Source organism: Prionailurus bengalensis, chromosome A3 (genome assembly GCF_016509475.1).
Source record: "Prionailurus bengalensis isolate Pbe53 chromosome A3, Fcat_Pben_1.1_paternal_pri, whole genome shotgun sequence".
Lineage (NCBI taxonomy): Eukaryota > Metazoa > Chordata > Mammalia > Carnivora > Felidae > Prionailurus > Prionailurus bengalensis.
Window position 1 is genome coordinate 42,689,134 of NC_057354.1, and position 24,571 is coordinate 42,713,704.

Below are 24,571 nucleotides of genomic sequence, written 5' to 3' on the forward strand. Positions count from 1 at the left end.
TGGACTGAAGCACTGTTGTATTCTGTAGGGAGAAATCATGCTGGTGACTGCAGAGAAAACCAGACCTTAGCCATTTGCGAGAGGGAAAGCCATTTCCCTAGTTAACCCTCTGTCTCACTTCCCAATCTATGGTGGAGGAGAGGAAATGAGCAAGGCAGCCATGTGTAGGGCCAAAGGAAACAGCATTGTTCTTCTGGCCAGATATATCCCAAGCTTCTACCTCAGTAATGGTCATTTTTACATCTTACGTAGCCCCCAGCTCTTGAATCACATTCAGCCTTTGAGCTTTTCCCATTGAGTTCCCAAAAATAATACTGCAGAGACAAGCCACCCCTCTGTGTCACCTTCCAATTCCTGACCCACAGACTCTGTAAGCATCATGAAGTGGTCGTTTTAAGCTACCATGTCTTGGGATAATTTGTGATGGCAGCAACAGTAGCTAGAACACCAACATTGACCTCTTGACTCACTGGTGGGTTGTCCTTGGTTCTGTTCATTAGTTTAATCACCTTCTCCGATACTGTGTTGGAAGCACACAGTTCTTTACCAAGTTCCCGATGTGTCAAGGACTTGCAGTGTTAAGATGGAATCTCTTCCCACCTCCACTGCATATTTCTCTGACGCTCCGAACAAATGAAGGGGTTGAAAATTGCAATCTGCTATATATAGTGCCACCAGGGTTCTTCCTGCTTCTACTCACACAAATGGCACTCAGCCTTTGTGATTTATGGCTCCCCACATGAAATGAGCCACCACCAGTCTCTCCCTCCCTTCTGTCAGTTGTGCATTTTGCAAATGGAAGTTTCTTGGGGGAAGCGGAAAAGAAGTATTGGCCAGGGACAGCTGAGGTGGCGTGTGGGAGAGGGACATACGATAGCTTCCTCAGTGGTTAATAGAGACCTTGTGTTTCTGAGCTCAAATGTACCACAGTGGGCCAGGGCCTGAGGATGATCATATCAGATTTTGTGCTGCAAGGTTATCTTGTTTTCAGGACATCACATAGATGGGCCACAGAACATGTTATTTCTACAGCTTCATGAGCAGGTCCTTCTAATTCTAAAGCTGGTTGGACTGGCAGCTCTCCTTTTCATGGTAGTGGGTGCTCTGTGTCTCCATCAAATTCCATCCCTGCACAGATATCTTCATTGAACAAACATCAACCATCAGCCTCATATTCCAGCATGAATATCAGCTGCCATGTCTCAGGTGGCAGGGAGCATAGTGGCCCCCCCAAGATGTCACCATCCCAGTCCTTAGAACCAGTGAATATGTCATGGCACATGGCAAAGCATAACGTGGCAAATAGTTTTAAGGTAGGGAGATTACCCTGGATGATCAGGTGGGCCCAATGTCATCGCGAAGGTCTCCTAGGAAGGCAGCAGAAGAGAGGGGCAGAGTAATACTGTAGATGAAGACTTTGACCCGCTGTTGCTGCCTTTGAAGCTGGAGGAAGACCATGAACCAAGAAATGCAGCAGTCTGTGCAATGCAGAGAAAACAAGGAAATGGATCCTCTCCTAGAGCCCCGGTAAGAGCGCAGCCCTGCAGGTACCTTGATTTGAGACTTCTGACCTCCAGCACTGTAAGAGGCTGCCTTTGTGTTGTTTTCAGCCACTACATTTCGGCAATTTGTTACAGCAGCCACAGAAAACTAAGATACTACAGAATGAAAAACTGTTTTCTCCTTGCATTTGTCAGAGGGCAGATCTAAGCACCCGTTGGTTCAGTACCTTCCAGGGGCACTATTGAAAAGCCGATTTATTATTTTCTTCTTTTGTTCTGCATCACTGTGCTGAGGCTCATTAACACCCCATCCCTGGGTGCTCTGTGCATAAGCAGAAACGTATTAAGAATCAATCGCTCTGACCTTTATTCCTTGTTGGTGTTTTGTCATTCGTGGGCTGCTCGACCTGACATGTGAATTATACTCTGGCTGCCTGATGCAGAGGATGCAGCTACCAGCCCCCAAATATTTCAGACATATGCCAATTGCGATTTCAACACACATTCTCTTTTCCACCCCATCAACCTGGAATTGTTCCATTGGCAACTAATGAAAGACCGATAGGAGGAAGGAATTGGCAAGGCATCACTGTTGACAAAGGGCCTAACCTTTGAGGAAGATTAAAAATAGATGCCCTTTAGGAAGAAAGAACCGAGGAAGTGAATCTTCTCTCGTCTTTAACTCTTTGGTCTATTGTCCTAACCCAAAAATCGAACCTTCTTCAGAGTTTGCGAAAGAAAAGGAGACCACGCGCTTTCAAGGATCCATTTGTGTTTGGAAGCAAGCAGCTTGTTGGTTTGTACCCCCCCCCCCCACACTGAAAATGTACAATGAAGCTGTATTGCAACATTTGTCAAAGCAAATAAATGGTGTGGCCCTCCATGCAGCAACATGTCAGGCATTAAGAGCATCTAGAAACAACTTCGGAGGGGTTTCTCACCATGTCCTCTCGCCTCCTTTGTCTTAATTCTACCCCTTCTGGTGGTGCACGATTCTAAGCCCTGGAAACGGCCCAAGAGTTTCAAAATCACCTTTTCCATAAACTCCCCTTCCTTTCTTGCACCAATCTCAACCAGCTTCACTGGAGGGAAACCATATAACGAAGGACCTCATGCCCAAGTGTTTGTAAATGGTAACACCTGGATGTGTTGCCTATCCCAGAGGACTTGTTTTCCAAATCTTTTTAAATAGAGACATAATCAACATGGATAATGAGGGCTTAGAATTCAAGCTTAACTCTTCGTGGCTGGAATTCAGTCAGTGTAGAGGTGCGCAGGGGAGGTGATCTGAGTCACTGGAAGCTTTCTCTGGGCCCCTCAAATCGCACCATTTGCACTACAACTCAAAATTCTGCCCCTACTTCTTCCTTCATAGATGAGATGGATTCCATAGACACGCTATTCAACATAATTACAGGCAGCAATATTTATAGTATGTCTCATAGTTCCCAACAAAAGTTTATTTCATGTGTTCCCCACCATTAAGCCTTGTACAGGCAAGAATTCTATCATCTCCATGTTATACTTTAGGGGTCAGCAAACTTTTTCTATAAAGAGCCAGAAAGCAAATACGTCGTTAGCCATATGGTCTCTGCTGCAACTACTCAAGTCTGCCCTTGGAGTGAGAAAGCAGCCAGGAGCAGCATGTGAACGAATGAGCACAGCTGTGTTCAACAAACTGTATTTACAAAAACAAGCAGCAGGCTGCATTTGCCAATCCCTGCTCTAGAAGAAGGAAACAGGATCCAGAAATTTGAGGGCCCCAGAGCACACACAAATAAGAAGCAGATCAACCCAGGACCTGAACCCAGTGTTTTCTGACTCCAAATCTACTGCTTGTTTGCCACAAAGCATTGCATTTGGAGCATGGTCTTTAGCCCTCGGTAGAGTCATGACTTTGGATCAAGTCATACACAATCTCCACCCATCCCCACATCTCCCCGTGCACATTTAGTGAGGCAACATCTGGGACTAAGCCACCATCATTAATTACCATGTGGTCAAGGAAACAGAGTGAAGGTAACTGACCCACAGGACCAAACCAGGCCATTAGACAGGATAATTAGTGAAGCTTCATTGCCTATTCAGTCAGATTCATCCACTCCTTCCAGAAGCACATCATGGAGCCCTCCCTGCAGCACAGAATGGGGACTAGGCATCCCAGACCCGCCCTCAGTCAGCATCCTCCTTCTGGTTCACCAGCAGAAGCAGCCATGCATCAGCATCACGGTGGAAGTTTCGCAGGGGACAGAGCTTTAGGAAGCTATGTTCCTGCTGTGCTGGAGCCATTCATTCCCAGCTGGGCACCATGACACCTACTCTGTGGGTCCTTCTCTTCACCTTCACCTCCAGGTGCCTTCCCAGGAAGGTAGAGCACTGGGTGGGTTAGTCAGGTGTGAGGACACTGGTTGGGCCACAGCTGGAGTGGACAGGGGCAGAGCCTTCCTCTCATGTGTCCTCCCAGAAACCTTCTCGGTTACACTGAGGTCCACCGTTTGTTGTTAGGAAACAAACGACATGCCTGCATGTCGCAGGCAGGCTCTCTTTGTCTACACTAGGTGTGTGGCCAAAGCTATTCATATATTAAAGTGACAGCCTCCCTTTGCTTCTTTTTCACACTCATCTCTCAAAAGAACCTCATTGACAGGACCACATCATTTTCGCCAAGGACAGCGTTTACAGGTTCCTGGCAGCCCTGGGAAATTGTCCTCTCAAATACACCCCAGCCTAACCATCCCTTCCTCAACATCTGGCATAGTGCCTACCATCTTTTAATATCCTTTTCCTTAATACAGCCCCCTTAATCCAACCCGTGACATTCTTCCACCATCTTGGAAATAGGAGCAAGAGGAAGACTGAGATCATGCTAAAGCACAACCTCAAATCCCTACACACATTCCAGCAAACACAGGAGATAGCATTTTACCTCCTCAAGGCATTGCCATAGGTTGTGTTTGCACTTTGCTCCGCTAGAAACGTCTTTTGATCCCTCTTTAATTACACTGACTTATCTCATGGCATATCTTGTATACAGTGCTTTCGATGATAGATACCAGCTTGTTAATATCTTGTCACAGAGACGCAGTGACTGGAACTGTGACCAGTGGCATGCAGCCATATCCTCTTTCCTCAATTGACTGTCTTCATTCTTGCAAGATAGGCAAACCTCTCTAAATGAGGGCAATCAATACAGCGCATTTAGCCATAATTGTGGCTTAACTCCCTGTTCTTTGAAAAGTTAAGCAATGTGATTTGCCTAAAACTGGCCTTTCCAAAAAGGCATTCCTGCATGCTCAAGAGGGAAATCAAGCAGCCAGCCTCCTGCCTGCCTCCTCCCTCCCAGCGACTGACCTTCCTGGGTCACGTCTTCCCTCCCCAAACCCTTCTCATCTCTAGATCCCTTTTTGGATCTTGACAACCAAGGCCAGCAGCGGTGGCACAGCAGGTAAGCTAGAGTGTCTAAGCTTAGGAGTGGCCTCTTTCCTCTGTAATCTCCCACATCACCCCCAGCAATGATCTTTCTGGGTCTCTTATTTGAGATAACGCACTGCCTTGGAAAGGTGAAGTCAAAAAGGGGTGGAGCTGTGTTCTTCCTGTAGGTGGGTCTTCTGCCTCCAGGACCCACAGGGGAACAGGCTCTAGCTGGTTTCTCTTGCCATGTTTAATTTGTCTCCAACTAGCGAAGAGCAGTAAGAATGAATCAAAGGTGCCTGGGCTGCTTTGGAAGGCACTGTGCCACTGCCTTTCCACAGGGCCTGAAATATTAGAACACTGGCAACAATTATAGCAGCAAATGCAGGCATTTGTTGAGTATATACTATGAGCCAGGGGTCCATATGCATAATCTCATCTGATTCTCTCCATAATCCAAATTATGAAGTGGGAACAGAGAAGCAACTGGCGCAGTAGGGAAGCATACAGACTGTGCAAACAGATTGCTCTGGTATCCTATGGGTTTCTGAGGGCTGCCATAACCACGTATCATAGACCAGGTGTTTTAAACAACAAAAATGCATGTCTCACAGTTCTGGAGCTTGAAGTCCAAGATCAAGGTGTCAGCATGTTGGCCAGGAGGGAAGGATCCGTTCCAGGCCTTTCTCCTTGGCTTGGAGATGGCTGTCTTGACCTTATATCTTCACAGCATTCCCTCTGTGTGTCTCTGTCCAAATTTCCTCGTGTTAGAATAGGACACCTGTCATACTGGATTAAGGCTCACCTTAAAGAGCTCATTTTAACTTAATAGCCTCTTTAAAGACACTATCTCCAGGGCACCTGGGTAGCTCAGTTGGTTAAGCATCTGACTCTTGATTTCGGCTCAGGTCATGATCTCACGGTTTATGAGATGGGACCCCCCATTGGGCTCTGCGCTAACAGTAGGGAGCGTGCTTGGGATTCTCTCTCTCCCAGTCTCTCTGCCCCACCCCCACTCACGTGATTGCTCACGTGCATGTGCTCTCTTTCTCTCTCTCAAAACAAATAAACATTAAAAAAAGACACTATCTGCAAATACAATCATATTCTGAGGGACTAGTAGTTAGAACGTCAACATGTGACTTTTTAGGGGGACACAGTTCAACCCAGAACAGATCTGAACCATGGCTCTGCCTTGGCTACCTGTGTAACTTTTACCCAGCCACTCACTCTGTCCTGCCTTCATTCCTAAGCAGCCTTGAGGTTGTTGTGAAAATTATGTACATGAAATACTTAAAGCCCTCCTGACACACAGCCAGACCTCAATAAATGTTAGTTGGTATCAGGGCTCATCCCCATTCTCCAGGTGAACAAACTGAGCCTTAAATAGGTTCCGCAACTTGCATGAGATCACACGGCTGATGAACGGCAGATACATCGGGCCCGTAACCTACATCTGCCTATGCCAAAGACCAATCTCTCATCTACAATGCTACACTGCCTCCTTTTCTGCAACCTTTTATTCTGAATAAAAGTCAATATTCTATCTAAATAGAAGTAAAGCTATATTGTCCTTTCCAGGAGATGAAGCCCAGCCCAATCCATTTCAAATCCCCCCAGCAACTCAAAGCTTGAAGGGAAAGCCCCCAGTGTGCCGCTGGCATCTCATGAGAGGAAGAACAGAGCCTGTCCGTGTTGGCCACTGACTCTGTAAGCACACATCAGAAAGGACTTGAATTCTTCTCTCCTACCCAGGAGATTGACACCAGGGAGGATGATCAGGCCAGGAGCCAGAGGAGCCTTCTGACTTCAGCCTTAATCCTGCGCCCCATGTGGACGCATCTTCAAGCCCGCCCACGGTTGTCCTAGCTAACATGTTGGGCGTGATGTTTCTGGAACAGCTATTTTTGTTTTGTTTTAACCTATCAAGGGAAAAAAAAAGTCTTCAGCCCATAATAAAGGCTAGGTCATTTAGTGTGCAAATTAAGAGGTTTTTAATAAACAGAAGATCCACATTCTTTGGAAACCTTGCTGTAGCCTTGATGCCCGCCCACGCACCTCCCCAGCCTGCCGTCCCTGCCCCTCCCAGCTAGCACTAGGTGAATCCACAGAGATGATTTTTCAAGGAGTAGATGGGCTGTGTTATCTTACACATGTGAGTTTGTTCTCTTTCAGAGACCACTTGGTGTGGTCTCTGGAAGCATAGATGCTTTGTCCCTTGCTCTCATCTATGGTTTGAGCAGTGTGAGAACTGGGACAAGAGCGAGGAGGGGGAGGAGCCCCCAGCATGCAGTTCCTCAGCCTCGGCTTAGGAATCAGGCACTTGGAAAGCTTGAAGAGACCCTGAGGCCAGGCCCACCTCTAGGGACTCTTGACAAACTCCCCACCACCACCACCCCCCTCCAGGCGATGGTGCCGCTGGCCAAGCTTGGGACCCTCTGCTTCCCCCACAGAAGCATTGTCAGATGCTCCACAGGACCAGAGCAGGTCTTAGAGTTCCACTCTCCACCAGTTCTCAGCCAGGACCCACAGCGCAACTCCCTGGCGTTCTTAAGGGACACATTCCTGGGTGGTCAGAGTAGCCACCTTAGGTTGTCTGACAGCCATCCATATGTTTCATGAAGAACAGCAGATGTTTCTTGATCTTTTTGGAGTAAATTTGAAAGAGATACTACCAGATGTCATATCTATATTAGAACAGATGTAGATATTATAACATAGGTATTATAGGTATCGTATACAGATAACATGTAGGTATTATACATATAAATCCACTGGTTACATTTTATAAAATATATCTGTATATATTTACCAAACATATGGATATTATCCATCAATATTGTATATATGTGCGTGTGTGTATATATACACACACACACACAAGTGTGTATATGTGTGTATACACACACACACACACACACACACACACACGTTTCAAATTTACGACATTGTATCAGTTTCCTATGGCTACTGTATTAATTACCACAAACTCGGTGGCTTAAAACAACTTCTACTTACTCTGTCACAGTTCTAGGGGATGGAAGGCCAAAGTCAAGGCCATCAGCTTGCAGGGCTGTGCTGCTCCGGGGCTCCAGAGGAAGAAAGTCCTTCCCTGCCTCTTGGAGGTTCTATTGGCCACTAGCACTCATGGGCTGTGGCTCTTTACTCCAGGCCCTGTTTCCCCCTTCACCTGGCCTTCTGCTCTTCTCTGTGTATGCATCTCCTCAGTGTGAGTCTAATAAGGACACTGGTCCCTGGATACGTGTCATTGGGTTTAGGGCCCATCCCGATAATCCAGAATGGTCTTAACTCAAGATCTTGAGTTACAACTACAAAGACTCTTTTTCCAAACAAAGTCTCATTCACAGGTTCCAGGGATTAGGATGTGAGCATACAATTTGGGGGGATATATAGTTGGGGGAACATATATTTTGGGGGGAACATTCAATCCACTACACTACAAAAGAATCATGCTAAATATACTCCTTTAAAAAAAGAAACTCCCTCTTGGGGCACCTGGGTGGCTCAGTCAGTCAGGCGTCCGACTTTGGCTCAGGTCATGATCTCACAGTTCATGGGTTCGAGCACCACATCAGGCTCTGAACTGACAGCTTAGAGCCTGGGGCCTGCTTCAGATTCTGTGTTTCCCTCTCTCTGTCTCTGTCCCTCCCTAACTATGCACTGTCTCTCTCTCTCTCAAAAATAAATAAACATTTTTTTTATTTTAAATAAATAAATAATAAATAATTTTTAAAAACCTCCTCTTTCTATGTATGTGTATTAGTGCAAACATGTAAACATTTTCTGGAAGGACTCATGGGAAGTCATGAACAGTGATCACTTTTGAGCAGAGAACTATTTGAGAGCAAGGAAGGAAAGAGGAGGATGAAACGTTCCCTTCCCATTATACAACTTCCTGTACTGCTTTAATTTTCTAGCCATGCACATGTGTTACCTTCTTTTTTTTTTTTAATGTCAACAAGGATTCTCAGGAGGTTGGGAGTGTGAAATTATGTTTTTTCTTTTCTTCTTTCCTACTTCTCCATTTTAAAACAACAATTTTGGGGGCGCCTGGATGGCTCAGTCGGTTAAGCATCTGACTCTTGGTTTTGGCTCAGGTCATGATCTCATGGCTCATGGGATCAAGCCCCATATCTGGCCCTGCGCTGACAGCATGGGACCTGCTTGGGATTCTCTCTCTCCCTCTCTCTCTCCCCCACTCAGGCTTGCTCGCTCTCTCTCAAAATAGACAAATAAACTTAAAAATAAGTAAATACATAAATACATAAATAAAGTGAAACAACAATTTTTATTTAATCAAAGAAGCAGCTCACGTGGGTGATTTGGATGTCCTGCCCAATCAGAGAGTAAGTGACCCAATCTGACCGTGTCCTCTCACAGAGAAAGAACCAAGAAGGAGGGCAGGACAGGCACTGGGAGAGCTGGCTGTTAAGGGGGAGTGGGCATCTCCCTGCCTCCTCGCCTTGGGAGGTGATGGCCCCAAGGCTTCCCATCTGCAGATCTCTCTACCGAGTGAGGATTTCACAGCTTGGATCCCACCGGGGCCTCCCCACAATTCTGAGGAGTGGAAATAGGCATTCTACAGGGGAAGAAAATTGGCCTCCAGGACAGTGTCAACCTTGGGGCAGATTGGGATCCCCTGGAGAGTCTGATTGGGTCCAAGCGTGGGCCACGTGTGGGGATTGCTAAAGCTCCCCGGGTGACCTGGTGTGCACCCCAGGTAGAGGTGAGCTGGCTTAAGGCTGGGAGGGGAATTGACATATATGGGCATTTACTGTGTGCCTAGAGCTGTGTTTCACAGGTGCTCCACAGAGGTTGAGGCCACTCATTCCTCAAATGAACCCTCAGAAGTAGTTGCTCTCATTCCGGTGATAAGGAGTCTCAGAAATATCACTATTATGCTCAAAGATACAGAGTTAGGAGGGGCAGATGCAGGTCTCAAACCCGCCTCTGTGGCACCACAATCCAGAGCTCTTTCTACAAAACCTCTTGGCTTCCACGGATGACCCTTACCCAGTTCACTCCGGTCCTGGGGTGGGGCAAACTTTGAGAAGTTCCACTTTGTTAACTGCTCAAAAGTTTGCCATCAGAAAATCGAGAAAAGCAAAAACGATCACGCGCTACCTGTTCTCAAATGCATGGGTTTGTGCACGTGTCTTAAAACCGCTCTTGGCAAATGACAAGAGTGAGGACATCGTACTGCCTTAGGCTGGGGCATCAAAACACGCAGAATAGGTGTTGGCAATTTAGCAGAAAATCCTGGAGGCAACAGCGGAGCACTCTTTCAAGAAATGCTGATCACCAACATGCTCGACGGCACGGAGGATGACATCCTGTAGGAAAACACAGACGTGGTTGATTCTGAGGCTCCAAATGTGCAACAGTTTAGGAACATCCTAACCAATGTATTTCCTAACATTTTCCCTTTTTCTTTTTTTTTTTTTTTTTTTTACAAAAGTTATACATGGTTGAAGAAGTCTTTGTCCAAATGGGACTACAAGAGCACTTCCTGTACAAAATGAAGTTTACAAATGAGAAGGAAGCATCGTGACATGGTTTCATTCTCAGGAGTCGTAGTAATCTCCTAGGGCTGAATTCAATTCTTAGTGGTTGTATTAGTTTCTATAACAGGATACCACAAACTGGGAGGCCCAATACAACAGAGATTAACTCGCTCACAGTTCTGGAGGCCAAAAGTCTGAGGTCGTGGTGTTGGGACACCACACTCCCTCTGAAATCTCTAGCAGCCCATCTCCTTTTGCCTCTTCCACCTTCTAGTAGACCCAGGAGTTCTCTGGCTTGTAGAAGGATAACTCCATTCTCTGCCTCCTCCCTCTGCACATGGCTTTGCCCTGTGTGTCCTTATGTCTTCCTGTGGCATTCTTCTCGTGTGTCTGTCTGTCCTCTTCTTATGAGAACACCAGCCATGTTGGATTAGGGGCCCATCTTCCTCCAGTATGACCTCCTCCTAACTAATTACATCAGCAACAACCCTGTTCCCATATAGGGTCACATTCTGAGGTACTGAAGGTTAAGATTTCAATATATCTTTCAGAGGGACACAATTTAACCCATGAAGGTGGTACATAAAAATAATTCTTGGTAGTACACAAAATAATGGTGTAACACATCTACAGCATCATAGATTCTAAAGCTTTAGCGTTTTCACAAACATGTCAGTTTTGTGTTTTGTTTCTTTTCCCACACTCACTCCCAGCGAAGTCGTCTCACCCTTTGGAAGCAGGTTTCCCATATTGCTCGTCTTTCTCCTGGCCCCTCTCCTGCCCCCACAGTAGATGCTAATTAGCAGCTGTTTAATTATCAGCCCAGCGGGGGAATGATCCAGACCCTGATCCTCAGAGAGTCAGATCCACAGTTAAGTTGTCCCAGATACTGGAAAGTTGACTGTGTTCCGTGCCTTAGCAAGAGGCAATGTGGCTTGGTGGAAAGTATGGAGGATTTAGAATTGGTCAGCCTGCGTGACTCCGCCATGTTTTCAACAGCTGAACAATGGCCGCTAACCCTCCTTTCCTCAGTTGTAACCATACCCTCCCCACAGTCTTGTTGAGAAGATTATATGTAGTGAAAGTACCTTGTTAATGAAACTTCTAAAATAGAAGGCAAATGTGCAGGGATAGTATCTGCCTCCTAGAATGATCTGTAACCGGCACATTGTAGATTTACAAACACATTTGTTGATTGAAAATTCTTCGTTAAATAGAAAGACTATAAGAAGGAAGGAAGTGGGGGGAGTTTCTAGAGTAAAACTTGTTCAAGCATGGGTGTCAAATTAAGATTTAAAAGTTGAACCAGAATTGCAGAATATCCATCTCTTCGTTTCTAATAAAATAATTCCCAGTAACAAACACTCTTGCTTTCTTATCTTATTTATCTATGTAAATGATTAGGTCAATGGACAACTTGGATGAGCAATCTAAAATGAAATACCTAAGCTAACTGTACATTATTTTTCAAGAAGGCAAGGAGCTATGGTTAAGTTGCAGGCCACTGGTGCCACATCGAAGTGGTAATGAAAGGTACCGTGTGTGAAAGGTTACATTCAGAGGAGGAGAAAGAGAGAATAAAAGTAACCTTGTAGTTATAATGTGCGGAAGGAATTTGAACACCAGGAAATACTTCTCTGATATTAACTGTTTTATCACACGAGGGGTTATAACACTGAAATCTCCTCAAGGGGTCTTTAAAAATAGTTAATAATCTCATCTTTCTGCTACTGGAAATTTCAATTATAGTAGAAAACAATCCAAATGACCAGTAAGAGGGATATCATTGGGTAAATTATTGCACATTATTCTATGGGATATTTAGGTAGCTATTAAAAATTAATTTATGAGAGCACTAGAGAAGCATATTAAAATCCTTGTGTACACTACTTAGTGAAGAAAGAATGCAGAATTCTATCTGTAGTTCAATTACTCTTATGTAAAAATTAGGTTTAAATGAAAATTAGCATTGGACAAGAACCCAGAAAAAGAAAGCAATTTATGGTAGTCCGTGGTATCACTGTGGGGAAAAATACATACTCTCCAGTTATTTGCATAGAACAAGAAAAATATATGTTTTAAAGGTGTTCTCTGTCTTGGTATTGTAACTGTGATCTTCACTGAAGACGTGAACATCAACTAAAAGGCTCAGAAAGGTCTGCAGTCTTAGGATTTTTAATTTTCAGTAACACTAAATGACAAGATTGCAGACACCGACGTCATGCTTCGGCACTTCTGAGCAGCAAGGAGGGGTGGTGTCCAGAGAGCACAGCGTTCCAAAGCATCGCTGGTCTCCATTAAAACCTAATTTATGGAATTAAAAATTAATTTTATGGAAATGAGTTTTAAGTCTTTTCATTAGACTGCACTCAGTCTAATTAAGTTTGGAGTGCTATTGTCGTAGCCATTCCTGCTCTGTTATCTAAAAAAAGATGAAATCCGATGTGGGTCTGCTTGTTCTTATGCTGCTGAGAATCAGCAATTCCAAAGGGGAGTTTTCAAGCATCCACGGGGCAGCTACTCTTGCTTAGCAAAGACCCTAGCAATGGAACAACGCTACCTCAACAAAATCAGTCATGACAACGAATCCAATATGATGGGAATCCCGCAACGGAAGCCAACCCATTAATGAGCGGAGCAGATAAAGGTCTTATTCAGGACCACTATGGGAAGATGCGATGGCCGAATTCAGGCTCCTTCCCAAGTGAAAGCGACACTCTTACCCCTCTTCCTTGAATACCTGTGTCCATAATAAAAGAAATGTTTTAAGAGGGGTGCACTATGGCTTTTTACATAAACGTGTGTGTGTGTGTGTGTGTGTGTGTGTGTGTGTAGGTAGATCTATCTTCTATCTGTTCTGTGACAGCTGTGAGGATACACAGAGCACACCTCTGATTTCCAGGAGAGTAATTGACCAAGCACCCCAGCTGCTGCGCTCTGAAATCTGTCACTCTGTTGGCAACAGGCCATGCTTCCCAGGCGGCTCCAGCCAGTCACTGAGCACAGCAGGAGCACTGAGGCAGGATCATCCCTGGGAGACACAGGGTTCCTCTGAAAGTCGACTTTGGAACCCCAACAGACTTGTCACAGTTTCCTTACACTATGGGGCAGTTGAGGACACTTTTGCCCAACCTTGTTCATGCTCTCCTTTACGGGGTCAAGCTTGCATGGCAGTGTCTTGCATTTTCTCTCCTAATAAAAACCTTGCATATTTAATCTCATCTTGGCATCTGCTTCTCAGAAGATACATATATAGAATACATAGAAAATACACATCATATACATATATGCGCATGTATATTTGAATCATAATTTCTCTCCATTTGATGGACACTAGTTATGTCTAGATTTTTGCCATTATAAAAATATCTATCCGTGGGGCATCTGGGTAGCTCAGTCTGTTGAGCTTCTGACTCTTGATCTCAGCTCAGGTCATGATCCCAGGGTCATGGGATCAAGTTCCACATTGAGCTCTGTGCTGAGCATGGAGTCTGCTTGGAATTCTCTCTCTCTCTCTCTCTCTCTCTTTCTCTCTCTTTCCCTCTAGTGCCTCTCCCCTACTCATGAGTGCTCTCTCTCTCTCTCTCTTTCTAATAGAAAAAAATTAAAATAAAAAAAAAAGAAAACACATCCATCCCATGCTTCCAAATATTTGTTATGTGCCAAAGTGAGTATCTGTTGTTGGAATACTTCTAAGGAATCGAGCAAATGCCACACCTACCACTTCTTTTCTACACATACAGAGTTTCTGGTAGAATTAAATATTTTCTGGCAAACGAGCCCCCAGGTTTCCTATGTCAGTGTGTAGAAGGAAATGAAGTACCACTCTCCTACAGCATTCCTGCACATTCCAGGACAGCAAGGCAGGGGAGGTTTCCAGCCACGTTTATGATCCCTCCATTTTTCCCTCCCTACCGTCACTGTAGACATGGGTCCTCTTGTCTTCCCTGGTCCCAATCAGAGTTCTCAAGTGCAAGCAACAGAAATCAATTCTGGATTACTTAAGCAAAAGAGAATTTCCTGGAATGGTATGGGGAGCTCCCAATCAGTGAGAGGCCAAAAGATTAGTCTTGGGGGAGCTCCAGGGTCGGGTTGTGGAACTGTAGCAAGAACCTTTTACAGGGAAGGTCTGGGGAGTGAACCTAGGAAATAAATAGCCTTCAAGGGCCTCTTTTCCCCTCACATTACTTTCCCAAGATGCAAATCCATATCCACCGGGGCTCCCCTGAGGCAGAGAGAGCCTGCAATTTCTTTGCAGCAGATAAGGTGTCTCACATTTCACTCCCACCAATGCAGAACCTAGTGGACTCCAGGTAGTCCCCCAAATACACTGAGGATGTTTGTGAAAGGAAGAAATGGATGTTGGGCAGCAAAATATAATTTTAAAACTACGTATTCAGTCCACACCCTTTTCTACATTTGCATAGTCCTTGAGTTTGTAGCTGTTCAGAGACTGGCCACAGCCACTGGGTGATAAATGCATTATTGCCCAAGTGAAGGAAAGTTTCGTGAATGGGACAAAGTCTAGCTGTGTCCAGGAACCTGCTTGAACAATTCAGCACCTAAGTTGCATTCCCATCCAAGGGCTTGGGGTCCTGTCTGACTTTCCAAAAATTGAAGTATTGTCATTGCCAGCACGGCAACATCGTCCATTTCTTTTCAAAGATCCCTCACTTACCTTAGAAAGCTCTGCTGTGAACTAGCTGGCTCTCCACGCAGGTTTTGTTTTGGTGTGGTTTTGGTTTGGTCTGGTTCAGTCTTGGTTTTGGTTTTGGCTGATTCCCAAATGTGACAGCACAATCCTGTCAACAAACATAAAGGCTCGAAAGCCTTCCAGAAAAATAATCCATGCAGTTTTCACTCCCTCCCTCCCTGAATCCACATCAAGCTTCCTTACTTAATAGAAGTATTGGGTTGCTTTGTTTATTTCCCTCAACAACCCCTACCACCTTTTCTTCCTTGAGAGTACTTTTCTCTGTCGAATTCTCATTTTAAAGAAACTCACTTTGAGGCATCACCAAGGCCAATTTATTCAGCACAGAGAGGAGCAAATGCTTTCAGAAAATAATCATAAAGAGCAGAGTGTACAGGAGATGAACTTGGCTTCTGCAGAAAAAAAAGAAAACACCTTATGTACAAATGGAATTTGAGTTCATGGAAATGAATTCCAGAAGAAGGTGTTCAGGTTGATATTCAGGTGTTCTGCCAATATGTCATTTCAGGTAAAGATGGCCTTGCAGCAGGAAGGATTTGACAGAAAGAAGCGGGGGTATAGAGACATCAATGAGATTGACATCAACATGAATGATCCTCTTTTTACAAAGCAGTGGTATCTGGTAAGCATCTCCGTATTATTCCTAACATTTCCCACCTTGAGACTTTGGATAAAAGACTCATTTCTATTTCCTCATTATTCTATGGAATGTCAGCCAGCATCTGACTCCATGAACCTCTCTGCCCCCTCTGATATGTATTGATTTTCTATCACCACCCATACATCATGTTCCCTAATCTGTTTCTTCTGGAACTGCTAAACAGCCATGATCTCTGCTGATCAGATTGCCCCAGACTCTGAAAAAGCACACCAGCGCATGAGGGGAGACTTGCAAAATCATGCAGAAGTTGAGTCAAGGGTCTAGGAGGAGTAATCCAAGGGTTTCAACAGGCAGAGTGATGGGAGGACATAATGAAACCACAGGCATAAGAGAAAGAATCAGGCGACTTCACAAGGGACAAGCAAGAGAGCTCAAAGACCAAAGCAATGAAAGTAGCATCCGTTAGTTCTTCCTAAAATAATGGCAGGAAGTCACATCCATGGTGCTTCACTGATGCAGGATTCAAGGCCTGGGCGTCCAATCTGTCAGGTGAAGTGAATATTTTCTGGCCCACCAGCGTCCTCCGTGGCCCATTTGGACAGGTTGGGTTATATTTAAAAGAGACTCAGAGCCTCTAAACCAATCTATCTGCAGGCCATCTTGAGGGGAAAGGAGTGAGTAATTTTAAAATATGAGTGATGCTTCACCTTATTTAAGATCAAAAGGTGATGAGCAGGAAAGAAGACTAAATTATAGCCCTGTGGACTGATACTTTTATGGGAATGCATCACAACTTACCTCTTGGATCTTCACAGCTCGACTGTGCCCTTGGCTTTTTGGCATGGAATCCCACAAATCTGATCTGGGCAAGTGAAAAAGGCTTCTGTGTGTTAATCAGGTTAGGCTACCATGGGTCTTGCAATCACAACCAACCCCCAAATCACACTGGCTTAACAAATTGAAGCTGTTGCCCACTCACTATACGTCCAACACTTCCTATTTCCTCATGGACCCAGTCTCCATTTCAGCTCCATCTCGACCCCTGCTCTCAAGAGCACCTCAACAAGGGGAAGGAGCAGGGCACACACTGGCGCCCTAAGGCTTCTGCCTGGATGTGACAAATGACGCCCGAGCTCACATTCCATTGGCCAAAACCAGTCACGTGGGCATTCTACTAACTTCCAAAGTAATAGAGAGTGTAATCTTAACATGTGCCTGGAAGACCAGTCGTTTTTGCAAAAAGCGCTAATGACATCCACACAGCGTTTTAGCAACGGGTCACTGTGGGCTTCTGCCGATACAAATTCTGACTGCGCTGTTTCCACAACTCATCTTTGAGAAAATCTGCACAGGACAAAGATGCATGAAAAGAAGGCAGTGAACCTATTTATCTGGAATTCCTTTGTTTCCTTTTTTGAATTTTTTTTAGGGAAAGGACTGTTTTCCTCCATTAGAACAAGCACTAAAAGTGAACCAACTATCTTTAATCAGTTCCTCAGACATTTTTAAGCAAGATTTGGTGTGGTGGTACTGAAATTAAAGGTAAATAGGATGTGCTCTCTCTGGCAAAGCATATCGTTATTGAGCAAGGAAATCACATTCAAATAAGAATAATCCAAGAAAGTATGTGCTAAATTCAAAATATGAGGTATAAATAAGGACTACAAGAGTGAGCATTTAATTCCAAATTGGAGAGTTTCTTGCAATAGCAGCTTTAAGGAGTTTAAGGATAGCAATCCAATCATAAGAGATGGAAGGATTGAGGGGCGCCTGGGTGGCTCAGTCAGTTAAGTGTCTGATTAGGCTTAGGGCATGATTACGAGTTCAAGCCCCGCATGAGGCTCTGTGCTGACAGCCTGGAGCCTGGGGCCTACTTTGGATTCTGTGTCTCCCACTCTCTGCCCCTCCCCCATGCGCTCGCTCTCGCTCTCTCTCTCTCAAAAAATAAATAAACATTAAAATGCAAGAGATAGAGGGATTGAAACTGTGTTTGCATAATTACATAACATAGAAACGGTCAATTATGTACATTTAAAAAAATGGAGGGAGAAGGCTGGAAGAGGTGGATGGGGAAACATCCGAAAGTATGGTTTCCTGGAAGACTCGGCCTTTGAGTAGGCCCTGGAATACCAGACAGCTGCAAACATTTAGACAGGTGCTTTACTGCACCAGACTAACAAGATTCTCTGCTTTGGAATTCCTGAACCAGATCAACACAGGGCAAGCCGATGGCACTCCTGGCCTTGATTTGAATGTGGCAGAAGCTTGGGAGCTGGGATACACAGGGAAAGGTGTCACCATTGGAATTATGGATGATGGTGAGTATTTCAAAGCCTTTGCATCATTTGGAAGCAAGTGTGTCTTTGCATGCCTTTGCAATATAAAAGATTCACTGTTTGGGGGCTCAGTCAGTTAAGCGTCCAACTCTTGATTTCGGCTCAGGTCATGATCTCACAGTTTGTGAGTTTGAGCTCCTCACTGGGCTCTGCGCTCCCAGGGCGGAGCCTGTTTCAGATTCTCTGTCTCCCTTTCTCTGCCCCTCCCCTGCTTGCTTTCTCTGTCTCTCTCAAAAATAAATAAATGTTAAAACAAATTTTTTTAAGAAAGATTCACTGTTTTGGAGATGCTGCTAAACTAAACCACCATCTATATTGTGGCAAAATCCTTCCCTTTCTCCAGATCAGTGGTCCTCAAACTTCAGGATGCCTTTAACAAATATTTATTGGATTAATAGAGAAAAAAAAAAAATGAATGAAGGAAAACTGACCATCACTGACCTGTAATTTCTTTTTAATTTTTTTTTTCAACATTTATTTATTTTGGGGACAGAGAGAGACAGAGCATGAACGGGGGAGGGGCAGAGAGAGAGGGAGACACAGAATTGGAAACAGGCTCCAGGCTCTGAGCCATCAGCCCAGAGCCTGACGCGGGGCTTGAACTCACAGGCCGCGAGATCGTGACCTGGCTGAAGTCGGACGCTTAACCGACTGTGCCACCCAGGTGCCCCTGACCTGTAATTTCTTATTGAGCCACTGTTTATACCTTACCTCCAGTATCTTCTAAACCCATTTGTGTTTATCATCTATTTCTCCAGTTCCACAGTCTAGTGCAATAGCCACTGACCATATGTGGAATTTACACTGAAGTTTAAATTAATTAAAGCCAAATCAAATTAAAAATTCAATTCCTCAATCACCTTAGCCTCATTTCAAGTCCTCAATGACCACAAGGGGCTAGCTAGCGGCTGCTGAAATTCAATTCAACTTTACTATCATCACAGAAAGTTCTATTACACGGTGTGGTTTTACATCCACAAAATAGCTTTTTGGTAACAGGATTGGAGTCTGGAGAAATTTCGACTTTATTGCTACTTTCAGAATGAACCCTGGTAAAGCAGACTTTGACATTTTATGACATATGCCCCCTATAAGATGTTATTTTACCCCCTATGCCTGCCAGACAAACTATTTCCTATAGTTTGTGATACAAAAACCAATGCGTTTGATGAATTGGTGTTTTTGTAACTATACGTGTCCTTGGCTCTGCCAAGGTCCTGGAGAATCTCTGCCCTGTGGTCATATCACTGGGGAGATACTCTGGTCCTTCATCAGCCGCCTGGATCCTCCAGGAAAAGCTCCCCTGTGCGGCTGTGCTCTACTGACGCAATTACACAGAAAGCCTATACAGAGATGAAACAATGGAGCCTTTCCCTTCTGAAGCGCCTCAAAGAACACTATGCTCTCCAAAGCAAGCCTTTGAAGCCAAATTAATGGTGACACAGGGAGCCGGCATGCTTAGAATTGGTGCTGTCTTCGCACAGTCTCATTAAATATCCACAGAAAAACAATGCCTCGTGTTTTCTGATGTGTGAGAGGTTTTGAAGTGGATGTAAAAGCTTTCTCCGGTGGCCGAGGGCTTTCACAAGAAGAAAGGAGCTCTGCAGGAGAGAGTACACATGTGAACTTGGATGTTGGGAGCTTATGACTGTTTCTTCCTTCCTAATGCTTTGGAAACCAAAAGTGGCTAAGCCAGCTCACCCGGGAGAAAGAGGCACCTACGTCTGGGGGAAGTCTGCCTAGGATATATTGTAATCACACAGCATCTGGGGGACTCGAGGGGCACCCTAAAAGTGGCACTGCGGTAGCCACAGACAGGCACATTGCTCCTAGAAAAATTCCAACAGCCCGTGCTGCCCATGTCAGAATTCTTTCTTTACTGGAAGAAAGGGGGAGGATGAGCCCTGACTCTGATCCATCTTTCCTGGCTTGAGAAGCCAAACCCTTTAGGAAAGAAAGTCTTGGGCCACCTGGGTGGCTCAGTTGGTTGAGCATCCAACTTCAGCTCAGGTCACGATCTCACAGTTCATGAGTTCAAGCCCCGCATCGGGCTCCATGCTGACAGCCCAGAGCCTGCTTCGGATTCTGTGTCTCCCTCTCTGTCTTCCCCTCTCTCTCTCATGCTCTGTCTCTCTCTCTCTCTGTGTCTCTCAAAAATAAACATTAAAAAAAAATTTAGAAAGAAAGTCTCAGCAGAGTTTACTGTTTGATATTATTTCTTCTGCTTTAGTAGCCTTTGGGAATCCCCCCAGAACTGAACTCTCTGCCCACCCACCCCCCCATTTAAACTCCTAACTTCTCCGCTCTTTTGGTCATCTACTGCTACAGAACAAATCACCCCAAAATTGAGTGGCTTAACACAACCACCCCGCTGTTCTCTCTCACAGTTCTGTGGGTTGACCTGGCTCAGCTGGAAAGTTCTGTTATTGGTCTCCCTGGGGTCTTTTACGCAGCTGGGGTCAGAATGCAACTGGGGCCAGTGTCGACTGGAGGCTTGACTGGGATGCTCAAACGGCTCGGCCTCCCTTCCGCTCCACGTAGTGCCAGGACCTCTCCTCTCGACACGGTCTCCCCAGCAAGGTGGTTGGATTTCTTACAGATGGCTTAGGGACCCAATGTTCATTCTAAGAAATGAGAAGTGGAAGCTTCCAGGCCACCTGTAGGCTGGACATGGAATGAGCAAGCATCACTCTGCCACTTCTGTTGGATGAACAGGGCTAGATCCCAGAGGAGGGGGAATAGGTTCCACACCCTGGCTGTGGAAAGAAACGAAGGATTTGTGACCGTCTTTAATTCAGCACATGCTTATTCAGTATGGTAACTGAAGAAGAGAAATACTACCAAGCCATTCTCCAAATCCGCTGTGGAATAGCAAGACGAACACATTTGAGACACGAGTGGCCTCCTATGCAACGAGGACGATGCTTAGCAGCTGTCACCGTGTCATTGGGCACCTCTGCCCTAACACCTAGAATGGGAAGCACTATGGTGAGGCTGGGAGCATCAGTGGATGGTATGGTATCATTTCCCAGATATTTGCTTAGCAAGATATCATTCCCAACCAAGGTAAAGACAGACACAGATACTGACCTTCATACCTAAGAGCAAAATAAACATCATATTTTATAATCTTTGGCTCTTTATTTTGGCCTCCATGGGAAATAATTTGATTATCTGCATGTGGAAGAGTCAATCTATAGACAGCTCAGTTTTAAAAGCCATTTATGCTCTCTGGTTGCACAACTCAGAACTGGGCCAACATCCTCTCTGCCAAATCCAATGACTCAATACATGCTCAATAAATATCTGCTTTCGGGCGCCTGGGTGGCTCAGTCAGTTAAGCATCGACTCTTGATTTCAGCTCAGATCGTGATCTCACAGGCATGGGATCCAGCCCCACGTCAGGCTCGGCACTGATAGCACGGAGACTGCTTGGGATTCTTCCTCTCCCTCTGTCTCTGCCCCTCCCCGGCTTGTGTTCTCTCACTCTCTCTCAAAATAAACGTTTAAAACAGGTATCTCCTACTTTCATTGCGATGCAACTTAATGTCATTTCCATACACTACACATCAATAGGAGATACCTCCACGGTTAGCTGCGGCTCAAAGGGGCAGAAAGCATTTCTTAAGGGTTTGCTTTGATGTTCTGGGCATGTATGTAGATGTCAGCAAGGACCCCACGTAATGATAACAACTCAGCCCCTTTGTTGCAAATAGAGTTGTTTCACGTTGGAAACTTGAGCTGGAAAACAGGATGTGGCCATAACAAGACACAGAGATGGATAGGAGCCACCAGCCATCACCGGCACAATTCAGGACAGGTGCAGGCTTTCAGGGTCAAAGATGGTCAGCGAAGGCAGGAGTCAAGGCCATTAGTCAACATCAGATGGAGCCAAGGAAGTAAGACTGAGGGCCAGAGAGGCAGGGTCAGAGAGAACTTCAAGCTGAAATAACAATGGAAACTAACATTCCTTGAGTGCTCACTGTGTACTAGGCACTGCCTGACAATTTTGAAACACAGTCACAATTATCCTCTAAGATTCGTACTATTACCCACATTTTGCAGATGAAGAAACTAAGGTTTAGGGAGACAAAAAAATTACCCAAACTGATCTGAACCACCATCTTCAGTGCTTGAAGCCCACCCCTTGACTCTGCCCCCTGGTGGGTCTTTGTGAGTGGGATCTCCTCCTTTTAAATGGAGGTCCAAGCTTAAGGACCAGGCAGTCAGCCACACTTTCCCAAGAGAGTTAGAAGTCTGCATCACATAGGAAAGCAGTGCTTTCTCCCCTAAGTTGGGTTTCATGGTTCTCAGAAGGGCCATTGGTGTATCTGTTCCAGTCATTATTCTTGTGTAACGAATGACACCAACCTTTAGCAGCTTAGATTACTCTTTATTTTGCTCATGATTTTGTGGCACAGGAACTCAGGGAGAGCCAGTCTGGGCACTTCTCATTCGAGGCTTATCAGACAGTTGTGGGCAGATGTTGGCTGGGCTGCAGTCATCCAAAGGCTCAGCTAGGGTGGACGTCCATGGCTCCTTCCCATAGCTGGCCGTTGACGTTGGCTCCTGTAGCTCAGCTGAGCCTTTCATACCACGGGCCGACATATGGGCTTCTTCCGTGGCAGCTGGCTTCCCCCAAGTGGACCAGTGTCTAAAGGGAACTGGTGGAAGATGTCTGGCCTTTTCTGACCTCGCCTTGAAAGTCATGCAACATCTTATCGGTAGAAGCAGTTGTAGCCCACTCAGATGAAAGAGGAGAAAACACACCTACCTCCAAAGGAGGTGTGTGGTATTGTTATACGTCTCAACCAAACTACTAACTAGGAACTATAACTAGGAATATGTACATGGAGCTCCTTGGTAATTCCCCGAGGTCTTCAGAACCATCAGAGCTTCCCGAGAATTTGGACTATTGTGGATTAGACTTTCTCAAAACGCTGACACTGATGACAGGATACTAATGTAAAATATAACCAAGTAATTGTCATTTGCATACCACAGCGCGTTGTGATTGGCTGGCAATGAGCTGGTCCCCCCTGTAGACTGGGAGCCATACATAGTTGAACAGTTCAGATTCTGTGTCTACACAGTCTATGATTTTCCAGGACCTACATAGTGCCCGGCATTCACTGCTGGAAATAAACCAATGAGTGAAGAATAAAAATGAATACATTAATAATACAAGAAATAAAACATGAATAAGAGCTGACTGAGAAAATGTATTCAGTACATTCCACCTGAAAAGATAATCAAATATACAAAAATATTAAAATACTCTTTAATTACCAGACCGTTATTTTCATGCTTCATTTAGTTCGTTGTTTCTTTTTTGAATCATGTCTGTCATCCCTCATGGTTCTATCAATAATCTCTTCTTTCTTAGACCAAAGACTGTATCTATTCTGACTTAACACTTAGTCTTCCCCTCAACCTAATTCAAGATCCTTCATTTTAATTAGGCAAATTTTATCTTATTTTAATTTTAATTTCCTTCAGGTCTCTTATCTCTCTGCCTTGATATTTTCCTTTCACAGAGAATAGACTACTATTTCTCAGAAAATTTCTGATCCAGACGACTTGCACTATCAGAACACGGAATCGTGTTTTAAAAACTGACTCCCTGGGTGGCTCAGTCAGTTAAGCGTCCAACTCTTGGCTTCAGCTCAGGTCACGATCTCACGGTTCGTGGATTCTAGCCCCGCATCGGGCTTCGCACTGTTTGGAGCCTGATTGGGATTCTCTCTCTCCCTCCCTCTCTACCCCTACCCTGCTGGCTCGCTCTGTCTATCTGTCTCTCTCTCGAGGGGCAGAGAGTGAGGGAGACACAGAAGCAGGGTCCAGACTCTGAGCTGTCAGCTGTCAGCTGTCAGAGCCAGACGCGGGCCTCAAACTCACAAACCATGAGATCATGACCTGAGCCGAAGTCGGACGCCTAACTGACTGAGCCACCCAGGGGCCCCTTAAAAAAATTTTTTTTGGGGGCGCCTGGGTGGCGCAGTTGGTTAGGCATCCGACTTCAGCCAGGTCACGATCTCGCGGTCCGCGAGTTCGAGCCCCGCGTCAGGCTCTGGGCTGATGGCTCAGAGGCTAGAGCCTGTTTCTGATTCTGTGTCTCCCTCTCTCTCTGCCCCTCCCCCGTTCATGCTCTGTCTCTCTCTGTCCCAAAAATAAATAAACGTTGGAAAAAAAAAATTTTTTAATAAAAATAAAAACTGACTCCCTGCATGGAATAGGAGCTCACTCCATCCGTTCTGCACCTCGACCTTGTATTGGAGTTCTTCCAAGAACAGTGCACCCCCTCAGGGGAAATACCCAGGTGTCTAAGTCAGCTTGATTTGTTGGGGAGGTGTATTATCTGGGATTGTGCGTACTGGATGCTTCTGCCTCAGAGTGTCTGGGTGGGAGGCTTGTAGCTGGCTTTCCCGAGGTGTAGGTGTGGCTATACATACACCAGGATCTTCTTACACAGTATGAGCATG

General features: G+C 45.2%; 1 protein-coding gene across 1 annotated transcript in view; it reads left to right on the forward strand.

Moving 5' to 3' along the window:
- Nucleotides 1–24,571, forward strand: part of PCSK2 (proprotein convertase subtilisin/kexin type 2) — a 274,633-nt gene that overhangs the window by 129,302 nt on the left and 120,760 nt on the right. The window contains exons 3-4 of the mRNA XM_043602927.1: nucleotides 15,661–15,774; nucleotides 17,963–18,071. Coding sequence (XP_043458862.1) covers nucleotides 15,661–15,774; nucleotides 17,963–18,071 — 223 coding nt within the window. The remainder of the gene's footprint in view (nucleotides 1–15,660; nucleotides 15,775–17,962; nucleotides 18,072–24,571) is intronic.